The sequence below is a fragment of the Coptis chinensis genome, chromosome 5 (assembly GCF_015680905.1).
Source record: "Coptis chinensis isolate HL-2020 chromosome 5, ASM1568090v1, whole genome shotgun sequence".
NCBI classification, from domain to species: domain Eukaryota; kingdom Viridiplantae; phylum Streptophyta; class Magnoliopsida; order Ranunculales; family Ranunculaceae; genus Coptis; species Coptis chinensis.
In genome coordinates this window covers 33338445-33354176 of record NC_141460.1, presented here as the reverse complement: position 1 = coordinate 33354176, position 15732 = coordinate 33338445, and the positions used below count along the sequence as shown (strand labels likewise).

The 15732-nt window shown below is 38.2% G+C and overlaps 1 protein-coding gene across 1 annotated transcript; it reads left to right on the top strand.

The window, feature by feature from the left end:
- The first annotated feature begins 14692 nt into the window (after positions 1–14692).
- LOC147497344 (uncharacterized) lies at positions 14693–15178 on the top strand. Its single transcript, XM_086562844.1, has one exon. It carries the CDS (start codon positions 14693–14695, stop codon positions 15176–15178), a length of 486 nt encoding a protein of 161 aa, XP_086418970.1.
- Positions 15179–15732: the final 554 nt, after the last annotated feature.

Sequence of the window (15732 nt, the reverse complement as noted above, 5' to 3'; positions counted from 1 at the left end):
TTTCAACCGTGAAACTTTTTCAACAATTTAACATTCCAAGGTCTCTCTACCATTTTTCGTTTCATGGTTTGTAACTTTTATGTACCTGTCCCTCTAACGTCAACCACAGTATAGGATCCCTCCCAATTTTGATCCAATTTCCCCTTTCTTGCTTTCTTTGTGCTGGGGGTCATTCTGCGAAGCACCAGGTCTCCTACTTTGAATCTCCTCAATCTTACACTCTTGTTATATTGCCTTTGGAGGCGGCGATGATACTCTTCCAGCCTTATGCACGCAGTGTCCCTTCTTTCTTCAGCCAAATTTATATCCCTGGACAGGATGCCCCAGTTTGACCCATCCTCGACAGCTCAGGTTCGGGTGGTAGCCGCCACCATTTCTGATGTTATCACGGCCTCTATGCCATACGCCAATGAAAAAGGAGCCTCCTTAGTGGTTGTCCGTGGTGTAGTTCGATAAGCCCACAACACATGGTTTAATTAGTCGGCCCAAGCCCCTTTTTTATCCTCCAATTTCCTCTTGAGATTGTTAAATATGGTTTTGTTGGAAGACTCAGCCTGTCCATTGCCCTCGGGGTTGTATGGGGCCGAGAATCCCTATTTCACATGATAGGCTTGTAAAATTTCCTTCACTTTAGCGCCAGTGAACTGGGTTCCGTTGTCCGCGATAATAGCATAGGGCAGCCCGAACCGACAAATTATGTTCTCCCACAAGAATTTGACCACTTGCACCTCTTTCACCTGCTGCAGTGGCATAACTTCAATCCATTTTGTAAAGTAGTCAGTAGCGGCCAACATGAATCTCCTCTTACCACTGGCCATGGGCAGCGGTCCCACTATATTGAGGGCCCACATCACGAATGGCCAGGGACTAGACACATTGTGCAGCGGCTCAGCTGGGGCAAATATCAACTGAGAAAACCTCTGACATTTCTCACATTTTTTGGCAAACTCAACAGCGTCTCTCTTCATGTGAGGCCAAAAGTATCCTTGCATTAACAGTTGGTGGGATGCTGTCCTGCCTGCTGAATGGCTCCCACAATCTCCCCCGTGTAACTCCGCTAGCACCTCTTGCGCCAGCCTCGGCCCCAGACATTTCAGTAAAGGCCCGTCGAAATTCTTCCTGTATAATTCCCCTCCCATCAGCGTATACCTCTGGGATGCCTGTTCCAGTCTTCTCTTCTCTCTCTTATCAATCACCTCATACCCAGACAAGAATTGCTTGATAGGCTCCATCCATCATCCTTTATCCTCTTCCGCGTCACTCAGTATCTCTGGAGGCTCCTCGATACTCGGTCTGTCCAATTTTCTTACTTTGATAATCCTCTCCTCTGATCCTGGCATGGCTGCGACCACATAGGCTAGAGCATCTACATGGTGGTTCTCCCTGTGGTTTAAGTGTACGAATCGGATTCGTGTGAACTTTGCCGCCCACCTATGTAAGACTTCCAAATATTTCGCCATTCGAGGGCATCTTGCTGCGAATCCGCCGTTCGCTTGACATACCACCAGATTCGAGTCTGAGTATACGGTAAGTTCCTCCACGCCCAAACCCTCAGCCATCCTTAAGCCCGCAATCACTGCCTCATATTGTGACTCATTATTTGAAGCCGCGAATCCCAACTTCATTGTTTGTTCCAGTCTATTATTTTCCGGTGTAACCAGCACCACACATATTCCGTTGCCTGCATCTATTGTCGATCCATCCGCGAATACCCTCCAACCATTCCTCTCATCCCACAGGTTCAAGTGATCCTTTTCCTTTTCTCGTTCGAGCCCTAAGACCATCTCTTCCCCTTAAGTGGGATCTTCCGTAGGAAACTTTGCCAAAAACTCCGCCACTGCCTGAGCTTTCCCCACCGTCCTAATTTGATATTGGATCTCATATGAACTCAGCATCACGACCCATTTCAGCATTCTTCCTGATTTTTCAGCTCTCAGAGCTTGTTTGAGGGGCAAATTCGTCACCATGATCACTGCATAAGCTTCAAAATACGATTTCAACTTCAAGGCTTAGAATATTAAGGCAAGAGCATACTTCTCCACTCGGCTGTACCTAGTCTATGCATCTAACAAAGTCTTACTCTGGAAATACACCGACTTTTCCATTTTATCCACAACGCGAACGAGGACCGAGCTGATCACATACTCCGTGACCCCCAGATACAAGTATAATTTCTCTCCTATTTCGGGCCGCGACAACAGAGGTGCTTCCCCAAGATATCTTTTTAGCTCTTGAAATGCTTTCTCACACTCTGCTGTCCATGCAAAATCTGTAGTGTTTCTCAACAACCTATACAACGGCCTACATTTGTCAAATTATTTTGAAATGAATCTGTTTAGGGCTGCGACTCTGCCTGCCAATCGCTGCAGTTCTTTCACAATTTGAGGTGATGGCATTTCCACTAATGACCTTATCTGTTTAGGGTTAGCCTCTATTCCCCGCTGTGTCATAATATACCCCAGAAATTTCCCAGTGGTGACTCCAAATGTGCATTTCTTTGGGTTGAGTTTCAAATTGTGTACTCGCAGTATCCTGAATGTCTCCCTCAACCCCTCCAAGTGCTCTTCCTCTGACATGCTTTTCTCCACCATATCATCTATGTATATCTCAATTCTCTTTCGAATTTTGCTCTCGAACATTTTCTCCCCCAACTATTGGAAAGTGGCTCCTGTGTTTTTTAACCCAAATGGCATTCTCGTATAGCAGTAAGTACCCCCTTCCACCACGAAGGACGTCTTTTCCTGGTTCAGTCCATACATCGCAACCTGATTGAATCCCATGGATGCATCCATAAATGAAAACATTTTGAACCCCACAGTTATGTCCACCAACTCATCTACTCGCGACATAGGATAACTGTCCTTGGGGCACTCCAAGTTTACGTCCGTAAAGTCAACACACATTCGCACCTTGCCATTTTTCTTTGGGACCGCGACTATATTGGACAACTAGTCCATGAACTCCACCTCCCTTATGATTCCCTCTCCTTTCAGCCTGGCAACCTCCTCCTGGATTCCTTCCGCGTACTTAGGTCTCACACTCCTCATCTTCTGTCTTTCTGGTTTCGCATCCTCCCTTATATGCAGTCGGTGACATGCGAAATCATGGTCCAGCCCGGTGATATCCTCTATCCCCAATGCAAACACGTCCCTGTTCTCCAACAAGCACTGTACCAGCTTACTTTTCCACTCCTCCGTCAAATTCGACCCTATTGATGTAAATTTCTCTTTTTCGCCTAGCTCCCAGGTTCACTACCTTGACTTCAACTAAAGTCTTCAGACCCATCACGACCTCCTCCTCCCCTTCCACCGCCCCACACTGTAATTGCTATGCCTGCCTTTTCCTGGGGTTCAATGATTCTCCTCCAGGTCCGGGGGCCATCCTTTTAACGGTACCCTGATGACTATTCTTCGATGCCACTTGATCGCCGCGGACTTCATACATTCCCATTGAGGTGGGGAATCGAATAACTTGGTAATAGGTCGAAGGCACCACTTTCATTTCGTGGATCCACCTCCTTCCTAGGATTGCGTTGTATTGGGAGTTGGTGCTAAATGTTGTTTCTCAATCACTACTACACACACTATTCACTAAACTTTTAGCATTATTACAACTTCCAGCACTATTTCCTCACTTCTCTTCTTTCCCAGCCGCCCTCTACTCTCTCTAGGACTTCCCCTCCTCTCTCTGAAATGACCTCACTTCTCTTTCTCTTTCCTCCATCTGTCCGCCCATCTTGCGGCCCTCTTCATTCCACGTGTAGGGTTTCCGTACCGCAACCCCATGCCTTTACTCCGATCCTATGCACCGCAGGCTATATGTACCATAAGTTGACCTGGGCGCATCCGCCCGCTGATATCCTTGGTACCTTATTCTACCTCCACACTACATACTAGTAATAATGACTATAGAGATGTAGGTTGTTGCTAGGGATGATATAGTTTGAGGCTTTAGGTTGGATCATTGTGTGAAAATCTAAATATGATATCTTTTCAATAAAATACGATTCTTGTATGAAACTAATCATAAGGTGGATTGATTACTCTTCTTTATAACTTTCTCTTCCATCAATACCATATTTTTATTAGTTTAGTTAATTTAGAATTATTTAAATCCGTAGTATCATCGTAGAATAGAAATCTCTCAACATAATATTACTCTCACAATAATTTCCTTATGTTTGATTAGTTGAATTCGTTTAAGTCTAGAGAGTTAAGAGTGGAACTAATCCGTACTCTATATATTGCGTGAATAATGAATTGAGAGTCAGAATAATATTGATAAGGTAGTTGATCATTAATAGTTGTTTGTGTTCTTCTATAGATAATTAAGGATCAAATTTTAACTATTATCAAATGGCGCCGCCATCTTAAACTCGTTCAAGACAAGAATTCAATTGCTTGAATCCAAGGGGCAATCCCCCATTCTGTACTCACCCACCATTTTAATTTTTTATTCTTGTTTCTCATATTTTTGTTACTGTTCAATCTTGATATTCATTGTTTTAAACTAAGAGAGCACCCGCGCTCTCTTAAGATTGCAGACTCACAGTAAAGAATACTACGGTAAAGGTATTTCTAAATTTCTGAAAATTATGAAATTGTTCAAGCATAATATATAAGGTGATGTTGATTTACTGGAATTATTTCAGATTTTTCGTAGTTGATTTACCTAGTGAACTATTACCATCTTTACACTGTTGTATTTCAGCTGTCACACTGTAAATTTCTGGCAATTCCACAAATTCTAAGATTTTTCAGGAGTATATATCATAAGTTAGGAGTTTTCAGCAAAAAATTGAAGAGTTTTTAATTTGTTTTGACCGCCTAACTAGTGGATTGTTTCCAGTGTCTTTCTACAGTTTTGCAACACTTAATTTCTGGAACAACAGCCGATAAGGAGGGTTTTTAGAACTCAAATTTCTATAAAAGTTTTACAAAAACACGCATGATCTGTCAGGAGTCTCCAGTAAAAATTTGGCGATTTTTGGCTCTGTTTTGATTGGTTAACCATTCAGTTGTTTGTATTGTGTCCGAAAACTGTTTCACAAACTTTGCAGGGTAGTAGAAGGACTTTCATAACTCCGATTGTTCTGATTTTTCTGAAATTTTATAGGCTATTTACTGGACGTCTTAGAAAATTACTGTAAAAACTTCAAATTTTTTGGAGTACGCACGTGCCTATTATACCTATATTTGAGCGCACCCGCGCCTTAATATCCAATAACCTAAGTTTACATTTTTCTTTAGTTTTCTTTTACAGCGCGCACGTGCCCTAGTTACCTTATATTTGAGTGCGCCCGCACCCACTGAAGTAAGCCCGATTTCTAGGTTAGTTACAGGTCATATTTTAGTTCGAAATATTTGTTGGTTCGGTGTTCCAAGTTTCTACAAGACACTGGGTTCGGATTAAAGACACTATTCATAAGCGTAGCAAGGAGGCATTCAGGTTCTCCTTCTTCCACTCCTCATTTCTTCTGTCTGAGGAGTTTAATTATAGTATAATCAGGCTTGTTTTTTGTAGATGCAATACCACAAGCCTATCTAAAATTTGACATATTACACCTGCATCAATGACTAAAGAACCAGAGACTCCTCTCTTAGATTTTTATATAGCACTAAACGATGGCCCTAAGTCGTGCATCATTCTTGCAGACCTAGTGGGGGATTTTTGAATTCCCCTGAATATATTTAACTTGTTATCAGTTTTCCATGGTTTAGACCACAAGAAGCCTTATCAACACATGCGTAGGATAGAACAAGTTCTCACTACATTCCATCATCCTAGCGTAAGTCCGGATCAAGTTAAACTTAGGGTGTTTCCATTCACCCTAGCCGACAAGGCGGTGTCTTGGTTAACTGCCCAAACGCTAAACTCTGTGGACTCATGGGCTAATCTTGTTCAATTGTTCATGGAACAGTTTTACCCACCACTGAAAATAGATGAAAGGCTTCAAAATATTCATTTCTTCTACCAGTATCCTCATGAATCCTTTTCAGAGGCCTGGAATCATTTCACTGATCTTCTCATTGAATGCCCGCATCATAATCTTGTGAAAGACACGCTTGTTCGTGCCTTCTTTAAGGGACTTTTACATCATCCTAAGGAGGTTCCATATATCATGGCTGGGGGTAGTTTTCCTAGTAAAGGAGCCTTGGAGGCTTATAAATTCTTAGAAGATCAATCTAAGAGGAACAACAATTGGGGAGGTAACGACTCTTCCCGCTCCACTCCTTCTTTTGAGGTTAAACCTGATCCCAAGCTTAAAACTCTTATCGATGCCCTCACTAAAAAGGTAGATATCCTCTCTGTTCAACAACAACCCACTCCAGGCATGAACATTAACTCTACTCGTTGTAATGTTTGTTTTAGTATTGAGCATTCCGACTTCTATTGTCCTCTTGTCTATGCACAACCACCACCACAACCATCAAACTTCAACCAGTTAACTCAACCTCAAGGACAAGAAAACTTAGGTGACCAGAATAGAGGTTTAGTGCCCATGACCCAGACCTATCAACATCAAGACATGAACGCTCAACAAGCCTTAATTCCAGTTCAACCATCTACAGACGAAGTAGTAGTGATCTTGTTGAAAAACAAAATCAAATTATGCAATAAAACTCTAACTTCATGAAAGATCAGCATGATCAAAACTCTAAAATGATGCAACAAACGATGCAAATGATGTAGTCTTTATGCCAAAAGGTTATTGACATGTCTCCTAACCAAAATAATAACCAAACAGGCGTATTTCCAGGTGAAGAAATACCTAATCCTAAGTCAACAAACACTGCCTTCAAAATAAACATTATTCAGTGTAATGGTAATATAGCCCCAGAGGACCTACAAGTAGTCACTACCCTTCGTTTAGGGAGAGTAATTGATAACAAAGTAACTATGCCTGAAAATCTCCTGCAAACAGAAGCTAAAAATGAAACCATACGAAATGCTGCCATAGAAACTGAAGACCATACAACTGTAGAAGTTCCAGTCCCACCACAACCAAAAGGGAAACCCTTACAAAATCCCATAATAGAAACTGATAATCCTACACCTGTAGAGGTTCCAACTTGGACACCTAGATAGAAAACGGCTAAAGATAAAGCAAAGACTAATAATACTTTTGACCCTTATGCTAAATATAGAGATAAATCATCGTATCCCTAGAGACTAATTATGTCTAAAAAGGACGAGAATTTTGATGAGATTAGGGAAGTGTTTAAAAATATGACTGTAAACATACCTTTTCTAGATGCTATAAAAAGTCTACCTGGACACACTAAGTTTCTAAAAGAGTTGTGCACCAAGAAGAGGAAAACCAACATACCCATCAAAGCCTTCTTAACTAAATAATATATGTCTTTATCTGAACATAACAGAATTATTAAGTACAAGGACCTTGGTCGTCCTATTATACAATACACCTTGGGAGATTACTTCATAACAACTACTCTATTAGAGTCGGGGGCGAGTATTAACTTACTCCCTTTTTATTTATATAAACAACTAGGTCTAACAAAACTTTGACCAACCAAAATGACTTTGTACTTAGCCGATCAAAGGGCGTAGTTGAAAATGTTATCGTTAAAGTTTGAGACTTTTACTATCCAGCTGACTTCATTATTCTCGACACAGAAGTTGCTCATGATTCCATTCCTATCATCTTAGGGCGTCCTTTCTTGGCAACCGCCAATGCCCAAATCAATTGTCGAGATGGCTCAATGACTCTTTCTTTTAGAAATATTTCTGTGGAAGTTAACATGTTTAGACAAAAGCAGGGACAACTAGGTTTGCCTGTAGAAGGAGAAGTGAAGTCCATTGAGAGTTTTGTATCTCACATTAGTACGGCTGACACTTTTGTCCCCACACTAGTAGATACCCCTCTTATGGAAGAAGACAAAGATCATAATTTTGACTCCTTAGACGTAGATGAAATCGTGGGAGATTTCCTTTGACTCTTTTGCAACCCTTCTTCGCTACCTCACGAGTCCCTTCCTATTGACATCCATTCATCCCTCGACGCCATGACGGAAGAAATTTTTTTTAACCTCTATCCCACTAATTCTTCTGACCCACCTATTTAGGACTATCTTGCATATCTCAAGTCTTTTAATGATTTAGAACTGAGAACACTAGTTGAGCACGAATGTTCCTCACATGCTCATGTCACTCATTCACTTTCCATCACGAATGTTCCTCGCCCTCCACCTTTTCAAAGAACCATTGAGTTTGCACTTGACCTTCTTGTTTCTCCTGTACTTCATATTTTTTAAACCCTCCTAAAACGAAAATAATACCCAAGGACAAGCTACCTGATACCTTCATTTTCAGATTTGAGATAGTTCATACCTACACCACGAATGAGTTTTGTGCTAAACCCACATTCTCATTTTTTCCCTTCCTTCTAAAACTTATCCATATCCCACGTATCTTCAACAACTATCCATTTTCTCACGATCATTCACTTGGACACCCTTTCGTTCAAAGAAGAAGAAGAAGGTGCATGCTCGGTTACGTTCTAGGTCTATCGGGTTTCGCTTTCATTTCACTAAGTTGCTTTGTAGAAAGTCTTAGTGCTTGATTCTATTTGGGGGTGCATTCCATGTTAATTATTTATGGAAAGACCCACAACTCTTTAGGTTGTTAATATATGGTAAACTGCACGTATATATATTTTAGATAAAGTCTCGAGTATCTTACTATAAATGACTCATTTTATTCTTTGGTGTACTCCATTCCAATCTTATGTTATGGGAGTACACCATTAAGATAACCGGACTCTCTTTTTGGAGTGAGTGGTTGTAAGTGTCGGATCCTTAGTCCACGTTTTATATGACTAACGCATTCATCTCTTACACTTTTTCTTGTTGTTTGAGTAGTATTTATCTATGGAGTGAGTTTCATTTTTATTTCTTCTTCGTAATTTTGTTTTTCTAAAAATCAAACATATAAAAACTAAATAAAATAAAAACATAAACATATATTAGTAAGTCTAGGGAATCTGACTTTAAAAGATCCAAGTTTTTGTACAATACCACCTTTATGGAGTATAGGCCAAACAAAAATTTTCAAACTTAAAATGTTTTGCCACCCTTTGTCTGTCATGTTTACTCCGGTAGTGTTGATGTTAGTTAGTACGTAACAGTTTAATTGTGCTTCATGCTATCATATCATCTTTACAATATTTCTATTACAGGTACTGCTAATTTTTGCCACGTTTCTATGGTAAATTATTTCCTTGTCTCTTTACACTTTGAGGACAAAGTGTTGGATTGTTTGGGGGTAAGATAGAAACATTTGCAATAATTAGGTACTTTTAGGATGTAAATTATGCACTTTTCTTTATAAAATATTAAAAATCATAAATATTGTTTATACTAGGCACTTAGTGATAATGACATTGTTCCCTTCTCCATAATGATATTAGTTTTGTAGTAGTTGAATTAGGATTTCATTTTTGAAACTTAGATTAATATAGAGGTAATATTCATTACATCTTTTTATGAACATCTTGCATGAGCATCTATGATTGTACTTGGCAGTATTTTTTTGAAACCTAGGTTATAGTACTTAATACATATCCTATGAGCATCTAGCCAAAAAAGCCCATATGAATTAATGTCTGAGGGATGACACAAGGGAGAAGTAAAATCCGAGTAGAGAAATCACACATCCACTTACTTGATCACCACACCATATCTTAAGCAAGAATTTAGGCCCTCTTTGGATCGATATAGCCAGAAATTCACACCTATATAAAATTTATTATCCACTAGTCGCCCCACTGAGCCTTTCATTAGCCTTTTTCACAAACCACAAATCCTTTACCCAATAGAACAAAATAAAAATAAAAATAAATAAATCAGCCTACCTATCTAGATAAGTCTGAGAAATAGGATGAGTTAAGAAAAGAGAAGAGAAAAACCTATGCAAACAAAAATTAGTTAGTTGCTTCGAAAGTAAAAGAAAATAAAAGAAAGCTTCCAAAAGAAAAGAAAAAATAAAAGTTAGAACTCCAAAAATAGAATCAAAAGGAGTCAAAAGCCAAAATAAGAGCTAAGTACGAAGCAAAAAGTGTAGTAGCAAAAGAACAAGGTTTTCTCTAGTTACATAATATGAAGACCCTATTTTCTCAGACTTGCCTTTTTGAATATCCATTTCCTTCCTTCTTTAACCAACACCTATGCCACGTATCACCTAATAAAGACCTCTAGCTCAATTAGGAATGGGTTGGTGTGATAGTAAGTGGTAGATATGTTTGATCGACCTCGACTTCCTTGGATTGTCATTGAGATTGTGAGAAAATGTGTGCCCACTGCATACTAGAGTTAGCAAACTTGAGTGGAAAAATCAGAGTGTTATGTGTTTTGACACATTCCTTGTGAGAACCTACTTAGGCACGCTACCCTAAAGTTTCAGAAATAGACTTGCCATTACATTTCATATCATAGTTCATTGTATAGTTGTTTATCTTAAGATCATTTGATTATTATGCATATATTAGCTTAAGTTTTAGAATGATCATCCTTGTTTAAATACTAGTGAGATGTATAGATTCTGAGATAAAATTTGGGAACAATTACTTTTATTTCTTAGTCGTTGTAATATAAATGAAGTTTGTGAGTACCTTCTCTAGAAAACTCTCATGAGACTATAACTCGTCCATTCGGGAATTCCTAGTGGTTTAATGCAATCGCACTCAGCGAAACAAGACTAGTTAAAAATATATTTTTGGTCACTTATTTTAATTTCACTTATTTGCTTGAGGACAAACAAAATGCTGTCTAGGGTGGTTTGATAAGAGCCCAAAACTGTAGTTTAAACCCTTTAATAGTATTTCTATTTAGCCAATTATGTTATTAATAATATAGATTTATCACTAATTACGTGTTTTTGAGTATTTTAGGTTTCTGAGTTAAATAAATATCAATTCGTTACTAATTAGGTGTTAAAAGGAGATAAAGCGATTGCTAAGGAAGTCCCATGAAGAAAGCCTAAGTTTCATGGAGAAAAAACCCTTAAAAAGCCCAAGTCAAAACTGTTAAGTGAAAGTCAAACCGGATTAGAGAATTGAAAAAAAGTCAACAGAACTTCAAAATGCCATATCTTTGGACTCAGGCCTCGGATTTGGGCCCATTTTATATCAAAATGACCGGCTCAGAAAGCCCTTTCCAAAAGTCAAGGTTTTGACTCGATCAAAGTAGTACAATTTAGTGAAAATATTCACTATAGTAACACGACCCGAATTGGAAGTCTTGGATTCAACCAATTGGGTTATGGACTTGATTTTTGGGTCCATAACCTAGCCTAAAAAACTCATGGATGATTTTGTATCCTGATATAAGAGAATAAAAACCCTAAACCCTATATCTGCTTCCTTCCTCAATTAATTTAGAGTAATTATAGTTTAATATTTTTGCCTCCAACTCCATTACACCATTAGTTTTATTAATATAAGTTTAGTTTAATTTAATTATGTTTTCTTATTATTGCTTATTGTTAATGAACCGAATGAAACTAGGCTAAAACTCTGCTAGAGGAGTTTTATAATGTCTATGTGAGGGTTATAATTGTTCTTTTTTAGTTTTCTTATTGTCTTATATGCTTCTAGTTCAAGTTCTATAGTTATCCAGAGATAAAGATTATAGAACTAGAACTAGATAAAGGAAACTCCACAAAGAGATTTGTGGAGGAGAATTTCTTTTATGCTAATTATATCTTAGTACAGAGATTGCTAGGATTGGTTAGCGATCGATAAAAATTGTGACTTTTGTTGTTTTATCTTTTGTAGATTAATAAAGGTTAAGATTAAAACATGAGAAACTAGTTAGAATAATCATAGCTTCAGATAGATGGATTAATCCTTTCTCTATGTTATTCCTATTCATTAAATTCACCTTTTAATTACTTAGTTTAAATTAGTTTAATTTATAATTAGTTCATTGCATTGTTAGTTTAATTAATTTAGAATTAGTTTTAGTTTAAATAAATAACAACACTACTCTTATTGTTCTCACCTTGATTTCTAGTAGAATTCTAAGCTCTTAACGATTAAGAATGGAACAAATCCTGACTCTCTATATTGCATAATGAATTGAGAGTAGGAATAATATTGATAAGGTAGTTGATCATTAGTTGTTTGTGTTCTTCTATAGATACTTAAGTATCAATTTTAACTATTATCAGTTTGAATGTAGCCAAAAGGAAGAAAGTGACCCTGTATACTCTTCTTCATCTTCGCCCAATCAGTGATCTTGGCCTTCCCTTGCCTGTGTCGTGACCGTTTCAAGTGTTCCCACCACGCAGATGCTCTGCCCTTGAGTTTGATGACGACCAATTTCACTTTGACAAGATCTGGAACTTTCTTATAATCAAAGATACGCTCTAGTTCATTCAACCAATTGATGAATCTTTCGGCAGCTATCATACCCGAAAACTCAGGTAGATCTATTTTGAAATCCATACTATGGTCAACTCTGAAGGGAGCCTCATTGTGATATATGTTTTCAAAGCAGGAATCGGAATCGTGATCTTCTATCTCACAATCACCAATATCTTGTGCCCTTAGATGCTGGGTTAACTCTGCAACTTGCCTCTGGAAATCTTCAATCTTGACATCCAGAATGTTATGATCACTGCGTTGGACTTTCTTGTTTAGAACCTGCCCACGACGACCACGACCACGACTAACAACCATTGAAACTAATGAAATCTAATCCCAGGAAGATGAAAAAAGCTTTTATACCAACTGAAGCCAAACAGAATAGCGATTATTCTATAGACTAGTAATAACAGATAATAAACAAGGAGAACACAAGAGTTTTGCCCTAAACACAGAGAAAACAGTCTCTAATGCCTATTAAAGTTTAATAAAATCAAGAATGATCCAATATTAGCCCACAAGCTGGACTTTATAGCTGTAAAACATTCTAAATCCGAATATTATTCCTACTAAAATTAACTAGATAATAACAGAAGTAATCTACCAAAAATCTAGCCCAAATCGGACTTAGATTTACTTTCGAAATGGAAAAAAGGAAAGAAAATCTAAAACAATGAAATTAGATGGGAAAACAGTGGATTTTGACCTCAAAAATTGCTACCTGGAGCATATCTGGGTTGTGACAGCGTGCGCGCCATCGAGATCTTTCTAAATTGGGGTCACACGCCAGATTTTGACAATTGTAGCAAAAGTTATGGACAAAATACCAAAACATACCCCAATTAGGAAAAGATCGCGATTACTTGCCACCTTTCCGCTTATCTACCAACTCATGATACTTTAGTGCCATCAACGTACAATTTGTCAACTTAGCATCATCTGACTTAGATCCTCTTGCATCAACATGATAGGAAAATTAATTGGGTTTTTTAGACATTGGTCCAACTATTACTATGGAATTAGACTTTGGTCCAGAAATGCTAAAATATTAGTTTTTAGTCTTACTTTTCTTACTTGATAGTCAGTTGAAGTTGATGTATTTATAGTGTGTGATAAGAACCCAAAAGTGTACTTTAAACCCCTTAATAGTATTCTATTTAGGCCAATTATGTTTCTAATAAATAAGAGTTAGTAATATTTAAGTGTTTTTGTGTATTCCAGGTTTTCAAGTTCTTCGTTGTGAGTGTCTAGAGATAGAGCTCATAACGGAGAACTAGTGTTTAGAGCCACCACCAAAGAGATTTGTGGTGGAGCTAAACTCTTATGCTAGTGAAACCTCGATCCGAGAGGACTTGGTATTCACTATGGATCAACAAGCGAATCGATGACTAACTAATAGCCAATCGGATTGCGTGGTGGAATTTCCCCTCTCTAATTATCTTTCTCATATTTAAATCTACTATTTTCATATTATAAATTTCTCTCTCATTAGTGAATCATTTGTTTAGTTTAAATCCGTGTCAACGTACAAGCAAGAATAGTTCGAACACGACTACTCTCCTCTTCAACACATGTTTAGAGAGTATTATTATAGATTGATAGAATGATTTTAGCATGTTAGAGCTACTGTTTTCACATCTTAATTTAATTCTCTTGTCAAATGGCACCGCTTGCCATCTTGCTTTGTTACATATAACTTGTTTAGAATTCACAAAACTGTTTTTACTATTCACAAACACAACACTGTTTTCACTGTTCATGAATTTCCGAAATATTTCTACTACTATTTTAGTGCATACAAGTTGAGCTACCAACTCCTTGCACCTCCATAACCTGACCCTAAAAAGTTCACCCTACTATTTCTACTTGAGAGCGCGCCCATGCCCCGCATATTACACCATAGGTGCGACCCATGCCCAATTTACTCTATTCTTAAGCGCGCCCGCGCTCCTTTAAATTTATGAAAAAAACACAAAAAAAAAAAAAGTACAAATCGTGACCCTCACCCAATTTAGCCTTTTTTTAGCATGCGCCCCCTAGCATAATTAGCTTAGATTATTTTTTTAATATTATTTGCATTATTACTTCAAGAGTGCGGTACAGTACTCGTATGCTATAAATTACAAAATTTTTAAAAATTATTTTTCTTCATTCTAAATGGTGTCTAGCAAACTGAAAGAATTTGGGGTTCTCTAATTAAAGAACGTGCATCTCAAAGCACTGGAGGACGAGCTTGAGAACATCCTCAAAGAGCAGGAACTAGATCCTTTTAACTCTGAGTTACATAACCAAGAGGTGGAAAAGGCCATGGAGTTACAAGCTGTTAAAAATGTGGAAATTATGACTTTTAGACAGAAAGCTAGAGTTACTGAAGCTTTAGAAGGGGAGAGAAACTCAAAATATTTCCACGCCATAACAAAGATGAGATTGGTTAAATCTCAAATTGTGGAGATCCAAGATGCCCAGGGAAACAAGCTGGCGCAACAGGCAGAGATTAAGAAATTCATTGTGAAGGCTTATGAGGAAAAATATAAATACTCAGAAGCTAACATAAGCCTATTCCTGTTAAATCTCATACCAAAGCTTGTCACAGCTGAGGAACATACTACTTTCACTGCCATCCCCACCATGAATGAGGTCAAAGATGTTGTTTTCGCCATGGATGCTAACAGTGCACCAGGCTCAGATGGTTTCCAGGGTTTTTTCTATCACTATTTCTGGAGTATAATTAGGAAAGATGTCAGCAAAGCTATCATTTCATTCTTTAGGATAACACTCTCCCTCAAAGTATGAATTCTAGTTTCCTCGTCCTAGTGCCAAAAATAGACAACTCCATTGCAGTTAACCATTTCAGGCCTATTTGCTTAAGCAACTTTCTCTTCAAGATTATCACTAAAATTCTCTCTTTGAGAATCAAGCATATCCTAAGCAACATTATAAGTGGAGAGCAACTAGCCTTCATTAAAGGAAGAACAAGCACAACATGAATTGCTTTGGCCTCGAAAATGATGAATGAGCTGGAACTAAAGAAAAAGGGAGGTAATGTGGTAATGAAACTGGATATCACCCAAGCTTTTGACTCACTCAGTTGGGAGTTCCTCCTTGAAGTCCTCTCAAGGTTCGGGTTCAATGATACTTGGTGCTCATGGATCTCTACTCTGCTAAAAAGTGTTCATATATCAGTTATGATCAACGGGGGTCCATGTGGTTTCTTTGAAGCTGGTAGGGGCTTGCGGCAAGGTGACCCACTCTCTCCTATCCTTTTTGACATAGCTGAAGATGTTCTAAGCAGAGGAATAAATTGGCTCTTCTATATCGGGAAAATTAAGCATATGACAGCGGTCGGG

Excerpts from the sequence above, each read along its gene's own strand:
- LOC147497344 (XM_086562844.1), top strand. The coding sequence starts at position 14,693 with ATGGAGTTACAAGCTGTTAAAAATGTGGAAATTATGACTTTTAGACAG.